Source organism: Podospora bellae-mahoneyi, chromosome 2 (genome assembly GCF_035222275.1).
Source record: "Podospora bellae-mahoneyi strain CBS 112042 chromosome 2, whole genome shotgun sequence".
Taxonomy (NCBI): domain Eukaryota; kingdom Fungi; phylum Ascomycota; class Sordariomycetes; order Sordariales; family Podosporaceae; genus Podospora; species Podospora bellae-mahoneyi.
In genome coordinates this window covers 2,373,139-2,390,233 of record NC_085881.1, presented here as the reverse complement: position 1 = coordinate 2,390,233, position 17,095 = coordinate 2,373,139, and the positions used below count along the sequence as shown (strand labels likewise).

The 17,095-nt window shown below is 53.0% G+C and overlaps 7 protein-coding genes across 7 annotated transcripts; 3 read left to right on the top strand and 4 right to left on the bottom strand.

The window, feature by feature from the left end:
- Positions 1 to 2,603: 2,603 nt before the first annotated feature.
- QC761_205860 (uncharacterized protein) lies at positions 2,604 to 4,745 on the top strand (the record flags this gene model as incomplete). The annotated part of the gene is made up of 1 exon (XM_062876317.1): positions 2,604 to 4,745. One exon carries the CDS (start codon positions 2,604 to 2,606, stop codon positions 4,743 to 4,745), a length of 2,142 nt encoding a protein of 713 aa, XP_062734904.1.
- Positions 4,746 to 5,267: 522 nt separating this feature from the next.
- On the bottom strand, positions 5,268 to 6,887 carry cdc1 (DNA polymerase delta small subunit Cdc1; the record flags this gene model as incomplete). The annotated part of the gene is made up of 3 exons (XM_062876316.1): positions 5,268 to 6,404; positions 6,464 to 6,776; positions 6,835 to 6,887. The coding sequence occupies 3 exons, from the start codon at positions 6,885 to 6,887 to the stop codon at positions 5,268 to 5,270; spliced, it is 1,503 nt and encodes a 500-aa protein (XP_062734903.1).
- Positions 6,888 to 7,305: 418 nt separating this feature from the next.
- YTM1_2 (ribosome biogenesis protein ytm1) lies at positions 7,306 to 8,769 on the top strand (the record flags this gene model as incomplete). Its single annotated transcript, XM_062876315.1, has 1 exon — positions 7,306 to 8,769. The coding sequence occupies one exon, from the start codon at positions 7,306 to 7,308 to the stop codon at positions 8,767 to 8,769; it is 1,464 nt and encodes a 487-aa protein (XP_062734902.1).
- Positions 8,770 to 9,100: 331 nt separating this feature from the next.
- Positions 9,101 to 10,974, bottom strand: QC761_205830 (uncharacterized protein; the record flags this gene model as incomplete). Its single annotated transcript, XM_062876314.1, has 3 exons — positions 9,101 to 9,807; positions 9,872 to 10,857; positions 10,910 to 10,974. 3 exons carry the CDS (start codon positions 10,972 to 10,974, stop codon positions 9,101 to 9,103), a joined length of 1,758 nt encoding a protein of 585 aa, XP_062734901.1.
- A 209-nt stretch (positions 10,975 to 11,183) lies between these two features.
- LSM5 (RNA-binding protein lsm5) lies at positions 11,184 to 12,167 on the top strand. Its single transcript, XM_062876313.1, has 6 exons — positions 11,184 to 11,220; positions 11,296 to 11,441; positions 11,512 to 11,568; positions 11,640 to 11,678; positions 11,746 to 11,837; positions 11,896 to 12,167. The coding sequence occupies exons 2-6, from the start codon at positions 11,354 to 11,356 to the stop codon at positions 11,941 to 11,943; spliced, it is 324 nt and encodes a 107-aa protein (XP_062734900.1). The 5' UTR covers positions 11,184 to 11,220; positions 11,296 to 11,353; the 3' UTR covers positions 11,944 to 12,167.
- Positions 12,168 to 12,266: 99 nt separating this feature from the next.
- RPB11 (DNA-directed RNA polymerase II core subunit) lies at positions 12,267 to 13,460 on the bottom strand (the record flags this gene model as incomplete). Its single annotated transcript, XM_062876312.1, has 4 exons — positions 12,267 to 12,454; positions 12,508 to 12,618; positions 12,672 to 12,730; positions 13,444 to 13,460. 4 exons carry the CDS (start codon positions 13,458 to 13,460, stop codon positions 12,267 to 12,269), a joined length of 375 nt encoding a protein of 124 aa, XP_062734899.1.
- A 772-nt stretch (positions 13,461 to 14,232) lies between these two features.
- Positions 14,233 to 17,092, bottom strand: QC761_205820 (uncharacterized protein; the record flags this gene model as incomplete). The annotated part of the gene is made up of 2 exons (XM_062876311.1): positions 14,470 to 17,092; positions 14,233 to 14,415 (listed from the first exon to the last, which is right to left on the bottom strand). The coding sequence occupies exons 1-2, from the start codon at positions 16,588 to 16,590 to the stop codon at positions 14,233 to 14,235; spliced, it is 2,304 nt and encodes a 767-aa protein (XP_062734898.1). The 5' UTR covers positions 16,591 to 17,092.
- Between the last annotated feature and the right edge of the window lie 3 nt (positions 17,093 to 17,095).

The window sequence follows — 17,095 nt, the reverse complement described above, 5'->3', positions numbered from 1 at the left end:
ACAACCGGGAACAACGTGCTGTCGATGGAAAAGCCGCTCCTACGTTATCTTATGTGTCCAGCGACCAAGATGCAAAAGTCGCGTGCATACACCTGCTCATTTTGCTTTTGTGCCAACCCCCAAAGCACAAGACCCCTGCTCCATGGCAACTTTTTTATTCCCCATCGTATCTAAAGCTATATCTCTTGGCAGGAGTCGAAATATGGTTGCCTGGAAAGGCTTCTTCTTGTACAAATGTCACGCAAAAAAGCCATGATGGGTGGATTCATCGTGAGATTTTTGAGCAGTTTGGTGTTGAGGTGCCGGGGGAGTGGTTCACGCGTGGGAGGGTGACGCGTAAAGATGCTGTGTAGGGGTCTTGGCGGGAGTTTGGGGGGCAGGGGTTGGATACGGATGCCAAGAGGGGGTTGGAGGTTTGGGTTCGTGTTGGTGGTTGAGGTGGTTGAGGGTGAAGAGGTGATATCGATAGGGCTGTTGTTCTGGTCGATATCGAGGTGGGTTGGGGGGTTATGGTGTGGGTAGTTGGGAGGTTTGCCCTGGCAACGGGGTTTGCTAGTAAGGTGGTGTTTACCCCTGAGCCCCTGAGTGGATGGAAAGACATATGTCAGTTTTCTAGTGGCAGACTGCGAGAATTGTGATTGCCCGCGTTAAAGAGAAGCTCCGAGCCTGTGTGCTACTGGTGTTGATGGATGCTGAAGAATGAGAGTCGGGAAATGGACACATGTAGTTTGCTTCGTGACAAAAAGAGTCAAAACATGTCGACATGTCGACAAAGATAGCCCTGCCGAAATGCCTGGATACCTAATCCATCGACTTTCAGAGATCCATCTCCTTCTTCTGTTCTGTGTATGCAGAGATCAAACACGAAAAACGGTGGCCGTCATGGAGAATGCCGCCGCCGAACTGGCCCGGAGCAAAGGCGCTCAAGCGGGCCGCCTGGAGTGAGCACATGGTGAGCTCTGGCGGGGCTCGGGAAACCTCCGCACTTCAGATCATATCTCCGTTTCTTTGTGGTCAAAACAAGATTTGATACGGCCTTTGCTATCAGTGGCTGGCTGACTTGGCTCGCTCCTTCCCCAGAGCCATATCTGGCAAGAGCAATTTGAAGGCAAGTTTGAGGCTCCTTTCCTGAGCTACAAAGTTGGGATGGATTTCTGGATTCAACGTCGCCCAGAGTCCAGCACACCTCAACTCAACCCGATTCTGCAGAGGACGTGGTGGCTCCTACTCCATTCCTGGTCCAGCCCTGGCCTACATTTGACACTCATACAGCCCAAGCTTCCCTTCATCACCCCTTTTTTGTCCACCCCCCTCCCCCCCCCCCTTTACAAGCAATCACCATCGAAGCTATTTTCCGCCTGCCAACCAAGCTTTTTCACAGCACAGCTATCATATGTGGCTCCTTGATCCAGGAACACCTTTCAAGGTCAAGATGGCAGGCACATGCTTTATCTTTATCTACTAGCTTTGACCCTGAGCTGGCGAACTGTTCTTTTCTTACTTTCGTTGACTGTGACCTATCCATCCTTTTCATCTCAACCTTGGCCCAACAAACCAACTCTTCCACAGCACCCATCACCAAGGGAAGGCCTCTTGCCTTGGTCTGAGTGGTCTGCGGCCGAACCTTCTCACCTTCCCACTCACACTACCTCTATTTGTTTCCATGTTCTATGGTCCTGGGTCTCTTCCCATCACCACTCTTCCCTTTTCTTTTAACCATCAATACACACTCCAGGTGCTTTCTTGTGCTCTGGTCAGGACATACCACTCCATTCCTGACTGTCAGCATTCATAACAGCACCTCGTATCATCATCGTCTTCCAATACACACGTCGAGTGTCACCGATCAAACAACCCCTTTTACACAATAACCCCCTTACCTGGGTACACAGCTCCACACCACCAGCCACCTTCCAGAAAACAGCAGGCAAAAACCCCCTTTTCCCCTGGAAGATTGTCTTTGACCTGATTAAAAGGGGCTCGGCGACACGAATTCACATCAGTCAGGATTCAAGTCTGCACAACACGGCGAAACTCACCCCAGTGCGGGTCTCGCGGAGCAAGCTGATAGCCCGCATTTTAATCTACGGGTTTTCACTCGCTCCCTTGATCTTCTTCACATATCACTTCAGCAGAGATTTTTTCTCTCTGGACTCAATTCATTTTTTCCCGTCTTTTTTCACAGCAGGCTTTTCTACTAGCGAGACATCAAGGGGTTATCCTGGGCAATTGATATTGGCGGCAGGACATACTCAACGGCTTAACAAGATATTATAATTGTTATCAACGAAGAGGTATGTAGGATGTGTGCAAGTGTTTGGTAGCAGTCTTACTGATCTTTCTGGGCAGCTCAGTGTCAAGAAGTGGCCCAGTCTATTTGACAAGCCTGGCACCAGCCCACTGCCATCTCTCCCGGCAGACTAAACACCATAGTGGTCTTCACCACGAAGCTATCAGCATCATATTAATCGGATTGATACCAAGAAGAGAGGTCACACAGCTTGTCCTATGACATCTGGCGGTTCTCATATCAACACACATTGATCCCACCCCGAAGGACATAGCAACAACACAGCAAGTTCAGCCCCCAAGCACAAGCCGACATGTCATTTCGATTTATCGCCTCCCACAGGCAGGGAGGCACCAACAACACTCCGGGCGGGAGAAATATGCCCCCCTCCTCCTCCGGGGCTGGGGCTAGGATCACGGGCGGCAGCAATGTTGGCTCCAGCAGCAGCAGCAGCTTTAGAAACAACCCCCCTGGTCACTCCGCTGCTGCACCGAATCTCCAGAGCATAGAGTTTGCCAGATGGATCTTTGAGCAGCAGCGGACTGTGGAGATGGGGGCCAGGAATGACCATTCGTCGTTGTTCTCGTCGTCGCCGCCCGTTATTGTTATTAGCGATGACGAAGAGGGTGGCGGTGGTGGTGGTGGTCGGCGGTCCAGTCGGTCGATTCGGTCTGTCAGGAGAAGCGGCATGGCTGTCAAACGGCGAATCGACCTTGTTGATGGTGCTGATGGTGATACCATCGTTGCCCGCCCCCCCGGCGTTGGTGTTAACAGGGGCTCTGAAATCATCGACCTCACCAGCCCCTCCCCCCCCCCTCCCCCTCGTGCCCCAAAAAGGCAGCGCACCACCACCACCCGGTATCAGAGTCGAAACGAGCCAGAGGAAGATACGGGTGATGATTTGAGGTGGGAGATTCATGCCCTGCTGGGGGAGCGATATTCCCATCCCCGTCGTCCCCAACCTCGTCCCCCTGTTCCGGTGGTTGAACCCTCTCCCTCCCCGAGTCCCAAACCGCAGAAACCAAAGCACCTCCAAACCCTCCCCCTAGAAATCCTAACCAAAATCTACCGCCACCTCCTCGTCTCCCCCAAACCCATCCCCGTCAAAGACCTCTTCCAAGAAGTCATCCGCGCCCCCCCCCGCCGCACCCGCACTCGCAATCCTCCCAACCCCCGACGCGCCGTACTGGCGATGGGGAAGGAGCCTGAACGGGAGTTCTCAATCGAAATCGGAATCCTCCTAGTCAACAAACAAAGCTTTGCCCAGGGCATACAAATCCTCTACGGGGAGAACACCTTCAGCTATCTCCTCCGCGACCCAAGCGCTGCCCGCACAGGTGGAGCGGCAAGAAGCAGAAGAGACGGGCAGAGAAACAGGATTGACTGGTCCCGTTACGGGGGCTTGGTGAGACAGGTGGAGATTGAGATGGAGCGGAACCGGACGGGGGGGGAGTATGCTAATCTTTTGAGGCGTGCGCTCGAGAAACTGAGGGGGGTGAGGTTGAGGGAGTTGGTTTTGAAGCTTAGTCCTTTGTATGAAAGGGAGGGGGAAGGGAGGCATCTGAGTGTGGTGAGTTTGTTTGGACGGAACGCGCCGGTTATGAGGGCGTTGAGGGGGGTGGAGGTGGATTTTTTGAGGGTGGGGGTTAATGTGAACAGTCATTTGATTGACGGGGAGGAGGAGGATAAGACCGAGGGTGAGGAAGAGGAAGGGGAGGAGGAGGATGCGGTCAGGCCCAGGCGGTGGGCACTGGAGATGGGGATTGATCTTAGGTGGGTGGGGAGGGAGATGGAGAGGCTGAGACGGGAGGGGGTGGTGGGGGAGGGGTGGGAGAATGATGAGATCATCAAACAGGCGAGGGTGGAGAGGGGGAGGAGGGCGGAGGAGAATTTGGGGAGGCTGAGGAGGTTGATTGAGGAGGCTTGTGAGATGCCTGAATATGTGGTCAAGTTGGGGATGAGGGGGGGGTTGTGGAAGACGGTGGAGGAGGCCGAGAGATTAAGACAAGAGGAGAGGAAGAGGATGGAGAAAAAGTTTGATGTGGATGGGTATGATGATTTGGATCCGACCCGGAAGGATGTTGTTGAGTTGAGGAAGAAGGTTAGGGAGGAGGAGGAGGAGGAGAAGGAGGAGGAGGAGGAGAAGGAGGAGGAGGAGGAGAAGGAGGAGGAGGAGAAGAAGGAGGAGGAGGAGTATAGTGACGAGGAGAGTGATGAAGAGGAGGACAGTGATGACAACACGGACGGCGATGAAGAGACCGACAGTGATGATGATGATGATGATGATGATGATGATGATGATGATGATGATGATGATGATGATGATGAGGTAGAGGAGGAGGATGAGGAGGAGGACTGGGTTGAGATCAAGGACATTCCCCTTTCCAGAAGGCTGAGGAGCTTGGTCATCAGCATTGACAAGGTCGGGGGCGGGTGGAAGTGTTTCCGGATCTGAAGGGGGGCTAACGGGCATAAGTTTATTATTTTTAGGCTTCGGCTTATCATCTCTACGTGTTGAGGTTTTGTTTCGACGCATTGTTTCTACAATATCAGGCATAAAAATGGGACATGAGGCGTTGATTTTATCAAACGAGACATCCGGTTCGGGAAAACAGGGCGTTCGCTCACGGAGCTTCATGCATCACTTTGGTTGCTTCGTGGGTTATCAGTTGCTCAACAGGCCCCCTGAATGGTCAAGGCATGGCAATTGCTAGGCAACCATGATTTGAGGATATCAAGACCTCACGACGTTGATGGGGATGGCAAGAATTGATAATAACAATGAAAATTGCCTTGATTTAACTTGGTATTTCCCGTGAGTGTTTGTCACGAGATTGGGACGAACGGGACGTGATTAGACCCCAGGAACAAGATGAATCAACATCCTCAAATTCTGGTGAGGTTGCCATATTTAGATTCCCAAGTCTCATCCTCCGGCTATGCTAACAATGCTAATATAAAATATCTTCCTCTAGTCTCACGATGCGGCCGAAAGTCTGACCAAACTTACGTCCAACGTCTCGGTATCAACCAAGACCACCTCTTTCGTCTCACTAAACTTTGGCACCAAAATCAACCTGACCATCTGCCCGTCCCGGCCCTCAATGACCTTGCTGCCAAATTTTGGCTGCGAACCCACAAAGTACAAGTGTGGGCACTCCTTCATGACGAATGGCTCGTCATCCTGGAATGGATATGACCAGAGTGTATCTGGGGCGGTAGGGGCAGAACACCTCCACCTGCACATGGCCTCCATCAGGCCGAGGCGATCTGGGTCCTCCATGTACTTGCAGATGTCATCCAGGTTCTGACCAGAAGTGCCCAGCACGCGCCAGCCTTCAATTTCTGATTCGAATGGGTTGGTTGTTGCGTCTAGCCACCCTGCCTGATCAGGATGGGTAGGTGCTGGACCATAATACCTGGACTCGGGGAACATGGCAGAGTGGATTGGTTGTTGAGGATAAGAGACGTTGGCGGGGTCGTTGGCGCCAGGGAGCAGGGTTATTGGTAAGCTAGGGAGAAGCTCGTTGAGGAAGGAGTCGAGGAGTTGCGACGGGGCGGGATTGTATGAGGAGGCGTCGTAGCCGTATTTCTTGGCGTGTGTTTTGGTGTTGGGGTTGTTGGAGTGAGGGTCTGAGGAACTGGCTTCGGCGATGGAGTTGCCTGCTATTATCAGGCGAGAGATCTTGGATTGTTCGTTGGATTGTGTCTCTGGGTCGAGGGCTTGGGCAGCAAGGAATTCTCTCAGGACTTTCAATTCGGCACTGTAGGCTGTAGAAAATCCCGAGAACTCAAGGCCTGATATGATGGCGATCTTTTTGGAGGGAGAACCAACATCAACCATGGAGACATCTTCAGATTTGGGTTTCTTGTCGGACAGGGCCCACCGTGGTGGTTGTGGTGGAAGGTCGGCAAACTTGAGATCAATCACTTCGAATTCACCGTTGGCATTCTCCGTGCCCATGACGGCGATGATGCAGCCAGTCACCAGGAAGTAGTTCTTGAGGGGTTCGCCAACGAGTCTGATGCGACCGGAGTCGTCTTCGAGCATGACTTGGTCCTTGCCATCTTCCGAGTAGTAGTGGCCGACAGAGGTCGGGGCTGAAATCCAGCGCTGAGTATCATGTTAGCCTGAAGTCAACATGAATCCCACAGAGACAGAGGGCGGCTTGCGTCTTTGGACACGTCCTCGAGAATACTTGGCTTCAGGGGCATGTCCATGTAGACCGTCCCTGCCACCCAGCACAGCTCTCCCTGGCGCACATCGAGAACCCGCTCGACCTTCTTTGCAGTTTCACCTCCCAGCACTGCATCATCCCATGCTTCATGAGCGATCTGTTCCACAGCAGGTTTGATCTTGGTCAGGCGTAGGAAATATATATCGGCAAACTGTTGTTGATATTGTCGGGCTTTGGGCAGCGCAAATGTATTGAGTGACTTGTAGTTGGAAGGGGCTCTCTCCAGGTCGGTGTTTTTGGAGTCGGTTCTAGGGCGCACCAGTTAGTGATGTTTTTCATTGGAATTGATGAGAGACTTGCTCCTACTTTGGTGGTGCCTGTAGCAGACCGAGACCGGCAATATCTTCGAGCTTCACCATGATGGGCTGTTCCTGATGCACTTCCAGGTTACTGTCTGGTGTTTCTGGGTCGCCGAGAACCTGCACTGGAGATTCAAAGCCCAACTTAGCAAGACGCGCAGACGCGGTAGACGCGTCCTGATGGCCTGTAATTAATTGAGTTCTGGCCCAAAAAGGTGCCCCGCTAAATAAGGCTTGCGATAAGATAAGCCTGCCGTGGGGTTCCAAATCGCTGAACTCGAGCTGCAGGGACAAAAAAAAAAAAAAAATCCCGAGACTGAATGCGATCCCTGCAACAGTAGCTTGATTTTTGCACCAGAGGACCATAACTCGACATCTTTCATTATTAGCCCTCTGCTTTGACCCGACCTTCTCCAATACCTCTAGAGCAGGTCCAATTGATTCCCTCTTCAACCATCCACACCCTCAGATAACCACAATGGACGAGCCAATGAACGATGCGCCCGGCGCCCAGGTCAAGGTGACCTTCACCACCAACGAAGCCGATCTCCAGCTCCCAGAAGAGAAGAGACAACTCCTCGTTCCCGCCGATATCCGCCGCTATGGCCTCTCTCGTATTCTCAACTCGGATCTGATGCTCGATTCAGGCTCCATCCCCTTCGACTTCCTCGTCAATGGCAGCTTCCTCCGGTCCAGCCTCGAAGACTACCTCAACTCCGAGGGCCTGTCCCTCGAAACGAACCTCACACTCCAATACGTCCGCTCCTTAATACCCCCCGTATTCGAAGCCTCGTTCGAGCATGACGATTGGGTTTCATCTGTTGATGCCCTCACTGCCACCTCCCCCGCCGGCCGCTGGTCAGGCGAGAACTTCTCCCGGGGCCAAGAAAGGATCCTCTCGGCCAGCTACGACGGTCTCCTCAGAATATGGAATACCTCGGGTGAGGTCCTCGTTACCGCCCCCTCGGCCAGCCACGGCGGTCACTCCGCCAGCATCAAAGCCGCCAAGTTCATCTCCTCCACTCAGATCGCCTCGACCGGCATGGACAGATCAGTCCGTGTGTGGAAGTACACCGACCCGGGCGCCTCAGGCCAAGCAGAACTCAAGCCCACCCTCGAGCTCTACGGCCATCGCGCCAGCGTCGACTCCCTCGAAGTACACGGCCCCTCCAAGCGCATCCTCACCGCATCCGCCGACGGCTCCGTCGCTCTCTGGTCCGCCTCCAAGTCCTCCTCCCCTGAGGCCGACGCCTCCCTCCTCCCTAACGCGCACACTTCCAAGCGGAGGAAGGTTGCCTCTTCTGTCACCACCCCCCAGCGTGGCCCTCTCTTCCTCATGCAAATCCACAACGCCCCCGCCACAGCTGCCGTCTTTGACCCAAGAGACCACACAGTAGGCTACTCCGTCTCGCAAGACCACACGGTCAAGACGCTCGATTTGACCACTGGCTCTGTCGTTGCCAACCTCACCCTTTCTCACTCTCTGCTGTCGTTGTGCGCTATTCCAAGATCGAACGGCGCACCATTGCTTGCTGTCGGCACGTCGGCAAGACACATCACGCTCGTCGACCCCCGCGCCTCTGCTGCTACGACGAGCGTGATGACGCTGAGAGGGCACACGAACAAGGTTGTCGCTTTGGCGGCCAATCCGGAAAACGAATACTCGCTTGTGAGCGGGAGCCACGACGGGACGTGCAGGATTTGGGACTTGAGGAGCGTGAGGCCTGCTAGTGGGGGGGAGAGCGAAGGGGGGGTGGGGGGTAATGTGAGCGAGCCGGTGTATGTTTTTGAGAGGGAGAGCAGGCAGGGGAAGAAGAAGAGTGTTGCTGGGGAGGGGGCGAAGGTGTTTGGGGTTGTGTGGGATAGGGAGTTGGGGATTTTGAGCGGGGGGGAGGATAAGAAGGTGCAGGTTAATCGGGGGAGGGATGTGGTTAGGGAGTAGGGGGAGGGAGCAAGGAGGTGATGGGGCGGGGGGGGAGAGAGAGAGATAGTAAGAGGGAGGTTATACCCATAGTAGGTGGTTGATTATTTGAAATGTATACCAAGTTTGAATTGTGGGTTGTTTTTGCATCTGGTTTGATGTGATTTGTTATTATCGTGATCGAGGTCAATGGTGTCTCCATAGTGATGTTATGCCTATGTTCTAGGGCCCCCCGAGGCGAAACGTTCTGTTTCCCCATTCATATCATAGACTTGTTTCTCAGTTTTACACTTTCTTTTCCAAACAGGCTTTTCCTTCTCTGCCAACCTTTTGTTGTATTGTGTAGCCCATTTTACACAACAACACTATCCTCCCTCCTCGTCTCCTCCATCACCGTCTCCTCCATCACCGTCTCCTCCATCACCGTCTCCTCCATCGCCGCCGCCTCCTCCTCCTTCAACTTGCTTAGAAACTCGGACTCGAAAAACTTCGCCCCCGGTGCCGCAGCCTGCCTTTTCGCTTCCAGCATCTCGATCACCCTCGCCTTGTCATACTGCACACCAGCCCGCTTGATAGCCTTGAAGATGTAATTCTCCACCGTCGCCACCTGCAGCGGCGGGTCGCGGAGCAGGGCGCATATGTCTTGTATGCTCTGCTCTGGGTTGTGATGCCAGATGTAATACGCCCTCAGGTGCGAGGGCATGACGGCCGTGGCGCTGGTGGCGTTTGCCGGTTGGGGGTGGGAGACAAAGTATTGTGCTAGCCACATGTCGGCTTCGCGGACGAGGGGGTGCTTTTCCTTTTTGAAGGTGGAGGATCCCCGTGGCTTTTTGGTGGTGGTGGTGGTGGTGGTGAGTTTTGGATCGGATACGGCTTCGGCGGGCGTCATTTCTATTTCATCCGTTTCTGTCGAGGGGGGTAGGACGGTGTGATCGGGGAGTTCAATAGGGAGTTTGAGTTCGGCGGGGTGGGGGAGGGGAGGGCAGGGGGAGAGTTGGAGGCGTTGGTGGTTAAGCATGGAGTAGATTTGGACGCCGGCGTAGGCGTCTGATGCTGAGTCTGCCGGGAGGTGTTAGTTTTGGAAAAGTAGAGCAAAAGGAGGCGGGGGGGGGGGGGGGCTTACATATGATTTGATCGAGCCGCAGCGACTGTAACCAGTTGCTTGTTCGAACATCAAGCTCCTTGTATAATGGCAGCTTTAACACCTCCTCGGCTTGCTTCCCAAGACTGACCAGCTTCTTGTTGATGAGGCTGTGCTCCCCGCTCTCGCAATATTTGACCAGCTTGTACAAGTGGCTCAGTTCGAACAGTCCCCTCGGGGTGATCTTGAGATACCTTTGCACTTTACCGGCGTCGCCCATGACCCAAACGCCGACTTTGGTGATTTTTGGATCCTCCAATATCTTCTTCAAAAGAGGCGTGGCGAGGGGTTTACTTTTAGGATAGAGGGCCACATGTAAAAGGGCAATCCGGGTTGGTGACGCGATTTGTATAAGCGAGACGTTTTTTCTCGCCCCATGCCATGGCAGAGCGTCTGCCATCCATTCAAGGTCGAATCCTAGCAGTGGCTCGTTGAGGAAATATCTCTCGATGACGCGCTCGGCGACGGTCTGGGTGGTGCAGTAATGGACCTTTGGCCTTAGATTTTGAGGCCCCCGGTACATTTGGTAGCTCCAGTAGGATTTAGGTGAGCCCTCGGGGGCTTTCTTGGCTGCGAGGAAGATGTCATCGGGGATCTTGTAGTCGAGGGGTGTGTGTGGTGGTGTGAGGACTTCTTCCTCGCGCTTTTCTTCCTTCTCCCCACCTTCAACCTTCTTCTCCCCATCTTCAGCCTTTTCCTGTCCCTCCTCGCCCGTAACACCGACAGTCTCGACCTTTTCAACCTTCACCTCCACCCTCTCCTCAGCAGCCTCCCCTCCCTCCTCAACACTCTTCTCAAAAGTCTCGCTCTCCACCGTTGTCCGCTCCCCAGCCTCAGTTGGTCTCATCAGAGAAGTCGTAAACCCCCTGCTCTGCCCAGCAAAAACAACCCCCCTGCTAGAATCCCATACTTGCTGGTTTCTCCCACCCATCCTGCCCCTTCCAGCAGCACATCTCACAGTGGTATAGCTGCAACCTGAGTCAGGCCCAAAATCCTTGACCCAGCGATCAAAAGACTTACAAAAACCTATTCCCAACCAAACGTCTCACAGCGTTAGACGAGGAGGACTTGATCGAAGAAAACATGATAAGAGAAGTCGCGTCATGTGCGCCAGTGCCATGGTCCGCAATCTAGGCAACACTGCAGCACGACAAACGCGCTATCCATACAGGTAAAGAGTTAAAAAGGAGGGGCAGTTCTTCCCAAAAGGTAGCGATTGGAGAAATGCTCGCCGGGAGCCGAAGTTTGGGCGGGTTGGGGTTGAATTTGGGGTAGGTTGTTCAGTTTGGAGAAGGATGGATCGAACAATATGCAACTACCGAAGCACGAGGGTGAGTGCTTTACGCGATATCACGGGACTTGCATACTGTAACCGAAATACGGTAATTACGATGTTGCCAAGACAGCAACTACAGCTCAAGCTCGCCCACCTCACACAACTGCTTATTGCTTCGACTCAAACTCATGTCCAACCCACTCACATTGAACCAGCAAACATCAAACGAGACCAAGATACAGAAACAAGAAATGGCCTCCCAACTCCTCCCCCTCGGTGTTACCTTCCCCCCCTTTCCTCCCACCAATCCCAAAAACACTTGCTAATGTTGGTTGTTGTGAGGCAGAACTCATCGACAAGTGCGTCGGCTCCCGCATCTGGGTCATCATGAAAGGCGACAAGGGTACCTCTCTCTCTCTCCCCCTTACCACCACCTCCCACACCCTACCAACTCACATAACTAACAAGACTTAGAATTCTCCGGCACCCTCGTCGGCTTTGATGATTACGTCAGTACGTAAACCCACCTTTCCATCCTCCTTCCCGTTCCATACAGGAAGCGGATTCTGATAAAAGACAGACATGGTCCTCGAAGACGTGACAGAATTCGACTACTCTGGCAACAACACCCAACTCAAGAAGATCCTCCTCAACGGCAACAACATCTGCATGGTTTGTCCCCCTGATATGATTACCATCCCGGCAGGTGCTGATGAGAGAAAAATGACAGTTGATTCCAGGAGGAGAAGGGCCCGGCGGAGCGGGTGGTTCGCCATGATGACAATCAAACACACAAACCATAACCGGGTGACAGAACAAGGCTTTTTAAGAAGAGAAGGGCCAGAATAGTTGAACCATGAGATGGAAAAGTTCGCACCAACATTGATACCACCTTCAACCACACCCAGCATCAACGCCTTGGCAATGATTACCGCTGCATCTACTTATGCTAATAAGCATGGAGAGAAAACCCCCTCCCCTAAATTATATTTTTTCCTTTCATCCCCCCCTCTCCTCCACCAAGACTTTCTTCTCCCAACCAAAGGAAACACCATTTCTCCCCCCCTTTCATTCCAACCCATCTGCACCTTGTTGAACCACTCAAATCCCCCCAGGCCCCTCCCCCTGATCCGCATACTGCCTCAGCGCCAACTCCTTCTGAAACTCCCTGCCCAACTGCCCATACGCAGCAACAAGCTGTTTGAGGATCTTGACGAGCGCCTCGCGGGGGTTGATGTCGCCGTTGGTCTGGATGCGAAGCAGCACCTCGGGGACGTTAGGATGTCCAACTAATTGCCATCAGTATTGGCCCTTATACCCCCGTTGAGGAAGGGAAACATACTTTTGTAAGCAGCAAACATGACCTGCGGATCCTTCTTCAGATGCTCCGCGAGCAGGTTCCCGATCGTGTGGTCCTCCTTTTTCATGAGAAAGTCGGAGCAATTGGGGATGCCTGTTTTCTGTAAGCAAAAAGTGGTAACAGCAGACCAAAAAGAGCAAACATACTGTTCACCACCGTCTCGGCGATCTTCTTCTCGCCTTCTCCCAAGAGGAAAAGTTCGAATCTGTGTGTGTGAGAGAGAGAAAAAACTATTAGTAAACTTGGGTTGACAGGATGATGGTGAGATTGGCGAGGAAAGTGAAGGCCTGGATGAAAATCGATACGTTCATACCGGTTGGGTATGTTGTCGGAGCTGGCGGGGTTGGACATCTTTTGATGGTTGGTGGCATGGATGGATGGAAGGGGATATGTAGATGGAGGTGGTGGATGTTGCGATGGTGATAATTGGGCATTTGTAAATTTGTTGCCTTATTGTTGTGTTGTTGTGATTTGTGTCGCAGTGGCAGTGTCCGTTGATCCACCCCGACATCTTGCCAATCTTGACAATGGGAAGGAGCAACTGTCCTGCCCTCTCCAAAATCGCTCCTTCCTCATGTTGTCGATATGGCCCCCCTGAAATGGCCAAGTTGGGTCCCCCTGAGGTTGAACGTCCAAGTCGAAACACCATCCCATCACCCCTAACATCAACACCGCCGCCGTTTTCCACCCATTCTCCATCATGTCCCATTTCCAATCAAACGCGCCGAACTACTCCCCTCCCCATCCCCATCCCCATCCCCATCCCCATCCTCATCCCCATCCCCATCCTCATCCCCATCCCCCTCCCCATCCTCATCCCCATCCCCACCCTCATCCTCATCCTCATCCTCATCCCCCAAAAGGTAGTGTGTTTGTGCAACAAAACAAAAGTGAATTCATCAAACCCAAAAGGCTTACCTGTCTGGGGCGTTCATCGTAACTGGTGATTAACAACCCGCTGAGAAAAGATCCCGTTGATCAAAAGAAGTGTGTGTGCCGCAAAGAAAACCGATGTGAAACTCTCTTTAAAGTGTACGGTATATCCCTTTCAAAGCAAACCAAGATAGCAAAAAAAGAAGCGATGGCGAATGTAATGTGAATGATGTTTTGATGAAGTTGTAAACCAAAGACTGATTCACTTCCACTCAAGGTTCACAAGAAAGAGGCAAACGCGTGGCCCGTGCACTCAACACGCCCCATTGTTCCAGATCCATGGATCCTTCCTTTTTCTACCTGTATATTCACTCACTTGCACCAAGCAGCTCAGATTAAATCATGGTTATTTGAAGACCAATCAATGTAGTAACATCCCTCGCCCGCCGCAATTCAGTCTGGTTCCTCAGCAAATCACATTACAACCCTCCCAACCCAACCCCCCCCAAAGTCTGATGTATGTGGTCTACTGCCTAACTACCTACATGTCTTACACGCTGCTCTAGTTGAAGCAAATAGAATCTACCAAGTAATACCAATGATGCAACCCTAAAAGATAAAACAAAATAAAAATAAAACACCCTTCTCCAAAACGACCTGCCCTCCCACTCCATAACCCTCCTACCCTGCATAGTGCTATGATTCAACCATGACGATTGACGCTAAACAGTTATTCAAAACAGAGAAAGCAAGGCTGTTCGTGTATGTGTGTGGTGTGTGTGTCTCGTGTGTATGTCATGTCGTATGTGCACTAGTCTGTGTTTGTGTGGTCATTCACAAGGCGTGCCCCTTCGAGTCACAGTAACCCGGAGCACCGCCTCCTTCGGATCCCGAGGCCCAGCTCATGACCGTCAAGCTGGTGGTGTAGGCCATGGCCACGAATCCAAAGATGCAGAGCAGGATATCCGACCACTTGCGGAACGCCGTCTTGGCCACTGCCTTGTAGTGCAACATCGGCTGTATATCTCGTCAGCCAGAGTTTTAAGAAGATGAAGAATCATCAGAACTTACAGGATAGATGTACACCAGCGGGATGCAGGCAAAGTTACCAACGAGCGCCACAAACTTGTCCAGACTGTCGGCTCCTCCCCAGGCGATCAGGGCGCAGAACGCCACCACGAAGAAGCGGAACACGTTCTTCTGCCACTTGATATACGGGTTGTACTTGCCGCTCTTGGTGAAGAGCGCATTCTCCGTGATTCTGATGGCCGGGAAGATCTGGAGGGGAGTCGAAAGCAGAATAGCCAATGAATACAAGAACTGTACACCGTTGACCATCTTGTCGTCCTGCGGAAGGTTGAGCAACACCACCGTCTCAGTCTTGGATCCGTAGGCGGCATACGAAACCGCGCCCATGACGACAAAGAGAGTGGTGATGATAATCATCACAATACCCATGACCTTGGGGAACTTGGTAGGGTTGCGCATGGATTCCTGGATGGGAATGATAAGACCAATGCCCTCAAAGGTGAAAATGGCCGTGCCGATGAAGAGGGTCCAGTCTTTCTGGTTGAACATGACAATGTCTGCCAAACCTTGGGTGTTGAGTGTCAGAATGTCGTAGTAAAACAGATAGGCCAGACCGATGAGGATGAAGGCGTCGGCGATGAGAGCCGTGAAGCCCAGCTTTCCAATATCGCGAAGCAGAGAGAATGGCAAAAAGATCACCATCTGCATGACAATCAGCCAGGTGATCGGAATGTGCGTCTTGCAATCCGTCACAGCCAAGATGAATGCCTGCAAGTTCTCTGAGGTGAAGACGATGTAAGCAGCAACGAAGCCGATCTGGCTCAAAACGATTGAGAAGAGGATGAGATTTCTCATCCATTTGCCGTAGAGAATGCCACCAATATCACCAAACGAGCCCTCGACCCTTAATCTCGTATTGACGAGCAAAACAAAGCAGTAGTAGCTCAGAGCGGCTACAAACAGCAGAACCAAGTTACTGAAGAGCATGCCACCATTGAGGTAGGCACGAGGCAGGAATAGAACACCAGTTCCCACAAAGGACTTGAGAAGCAGCAGCGCCGCGCCCATGGGACTGTTTGTCCCGCTGCCACCTCGCTCCTTTCTCCTTCTCTTCCGCCGGGATGGTGGCAGCAAAGCGCTGTCTTCCATTGGCTCATGCTCGTCCTCTGTATCGTCATCGAACAGGTTACTTTCGCTGCCCGACGTGAAGTACTCGCCAGGTTTGAGCACCTCGTCATCCTCCTCGAGTTCTTCACCGGCGAAGTGGCCATAGAGAGAGAGAAACTCGAGGAAGCTGTTGGTAAAGAGTTTTGGCGGCTGCTGTCGGTCGCTCGGTCCTGCGCCGTACTCGGTGTCATCCGGGTTGACTGGTCCATCCCCGGCCGCCCGCCTCAGGAAGTTGCGTCTGAAGCCTCCGGGAACCTTGATGGTGTTGATATCAAGCGTCTCGTTTTCAGGATCCGGCCGCGGTGTGCTGAAACTCTTGCTGCGCTGCATCTTGTTTCGCTGTTCCACCTCTTCGGTCCATTTGTATATTGGCCGAGTGATGTCACCGCCCTGCAGTTTCAGACTGGAAAACTCGTCGTCAAAGTCATCTTCTGCCGGCTGTTTTCCCTTGGAGCCATCGCTGAGTTTCCTCGACCCGTCATCGGACCCAGCATCGCCTGGCTGAACCAAGTGCCTCTTGACAATTTCGGGGTCCTCATACGCGCCGGAATAATTCCGCCTTGCGTCAAAGGAGCCGTGATATGGCGAAGTACCCGACGCTGGGAATGGCGCTGCCCCAGGAGCAGGAGAGAGGGAGCGGTTCGGGACGGGCGAAAGGGCTCGAACAGGAGGCGTGCCGAAACGCGGTGGTGAAGTGCCTATCGACTGGGACAATGCCGCAGCCAGCGCCGAGATACCTGGGCCAGCAGCGTGCGAGCCAGGCCCAGGCAGAGGCGCCAAACTGTCTGAATCTCCCTTATCACCTAGTGGCGGTGAGGTTTGTGCGGCAGGAGGTGTGCCATAGCCATTGTATGGGCGAGCCGGTGAGGCAAGTCGAGCAGTGGATGATGCGCGTGGGATCGAGCCAACGAAAGACCTGGCACGAAACGAGCCGGGTGAAGTCGAGACTTGAGGTATAGGAGCCGGAGCCGGAGAATCCCTTCCGGTATTTGACATGATGATCTATGATGATGTGTGACCACTTTCTATCTCATGTCTTGAAGCAAAAAAAGGTTGGGGATCTGGTGTTGGTGACCTGACCTCGTCGGTGAACTGAGCGAACGCCGCAAACGCCGCTTCGTGGGACTTGAGACAAACAACGGTTCGAGACTTGATAGGATGGTTCGAGGTAGCAATTGATTTTTGCCGTCAACGTTTGGGAAGAGGACAACGGTCCGGGGGAAAAGAGGGGATGGTACGGATAGGCTGGGCGGTTGATGAGTCTCTCTCTCGCTCTCGACGGCGTGGGATGGACTTGTGACCTCAACACCAGCGATAAGGAACGAATTGGGGGCAAGACAATCAGCGGCAGTGGGCGGCCTGCTGACAGCAGTTGGAGCTTGACGCTGTTGAGCGTTGAGCGGCTTCCGCCGGGCCCACCAGCAAGGCCCCCACACTCCGCTGCGTGAAACAGCCTGGACCCTGAACCATAGTCACCTGCCCGCACAATTCCAACCTGTCC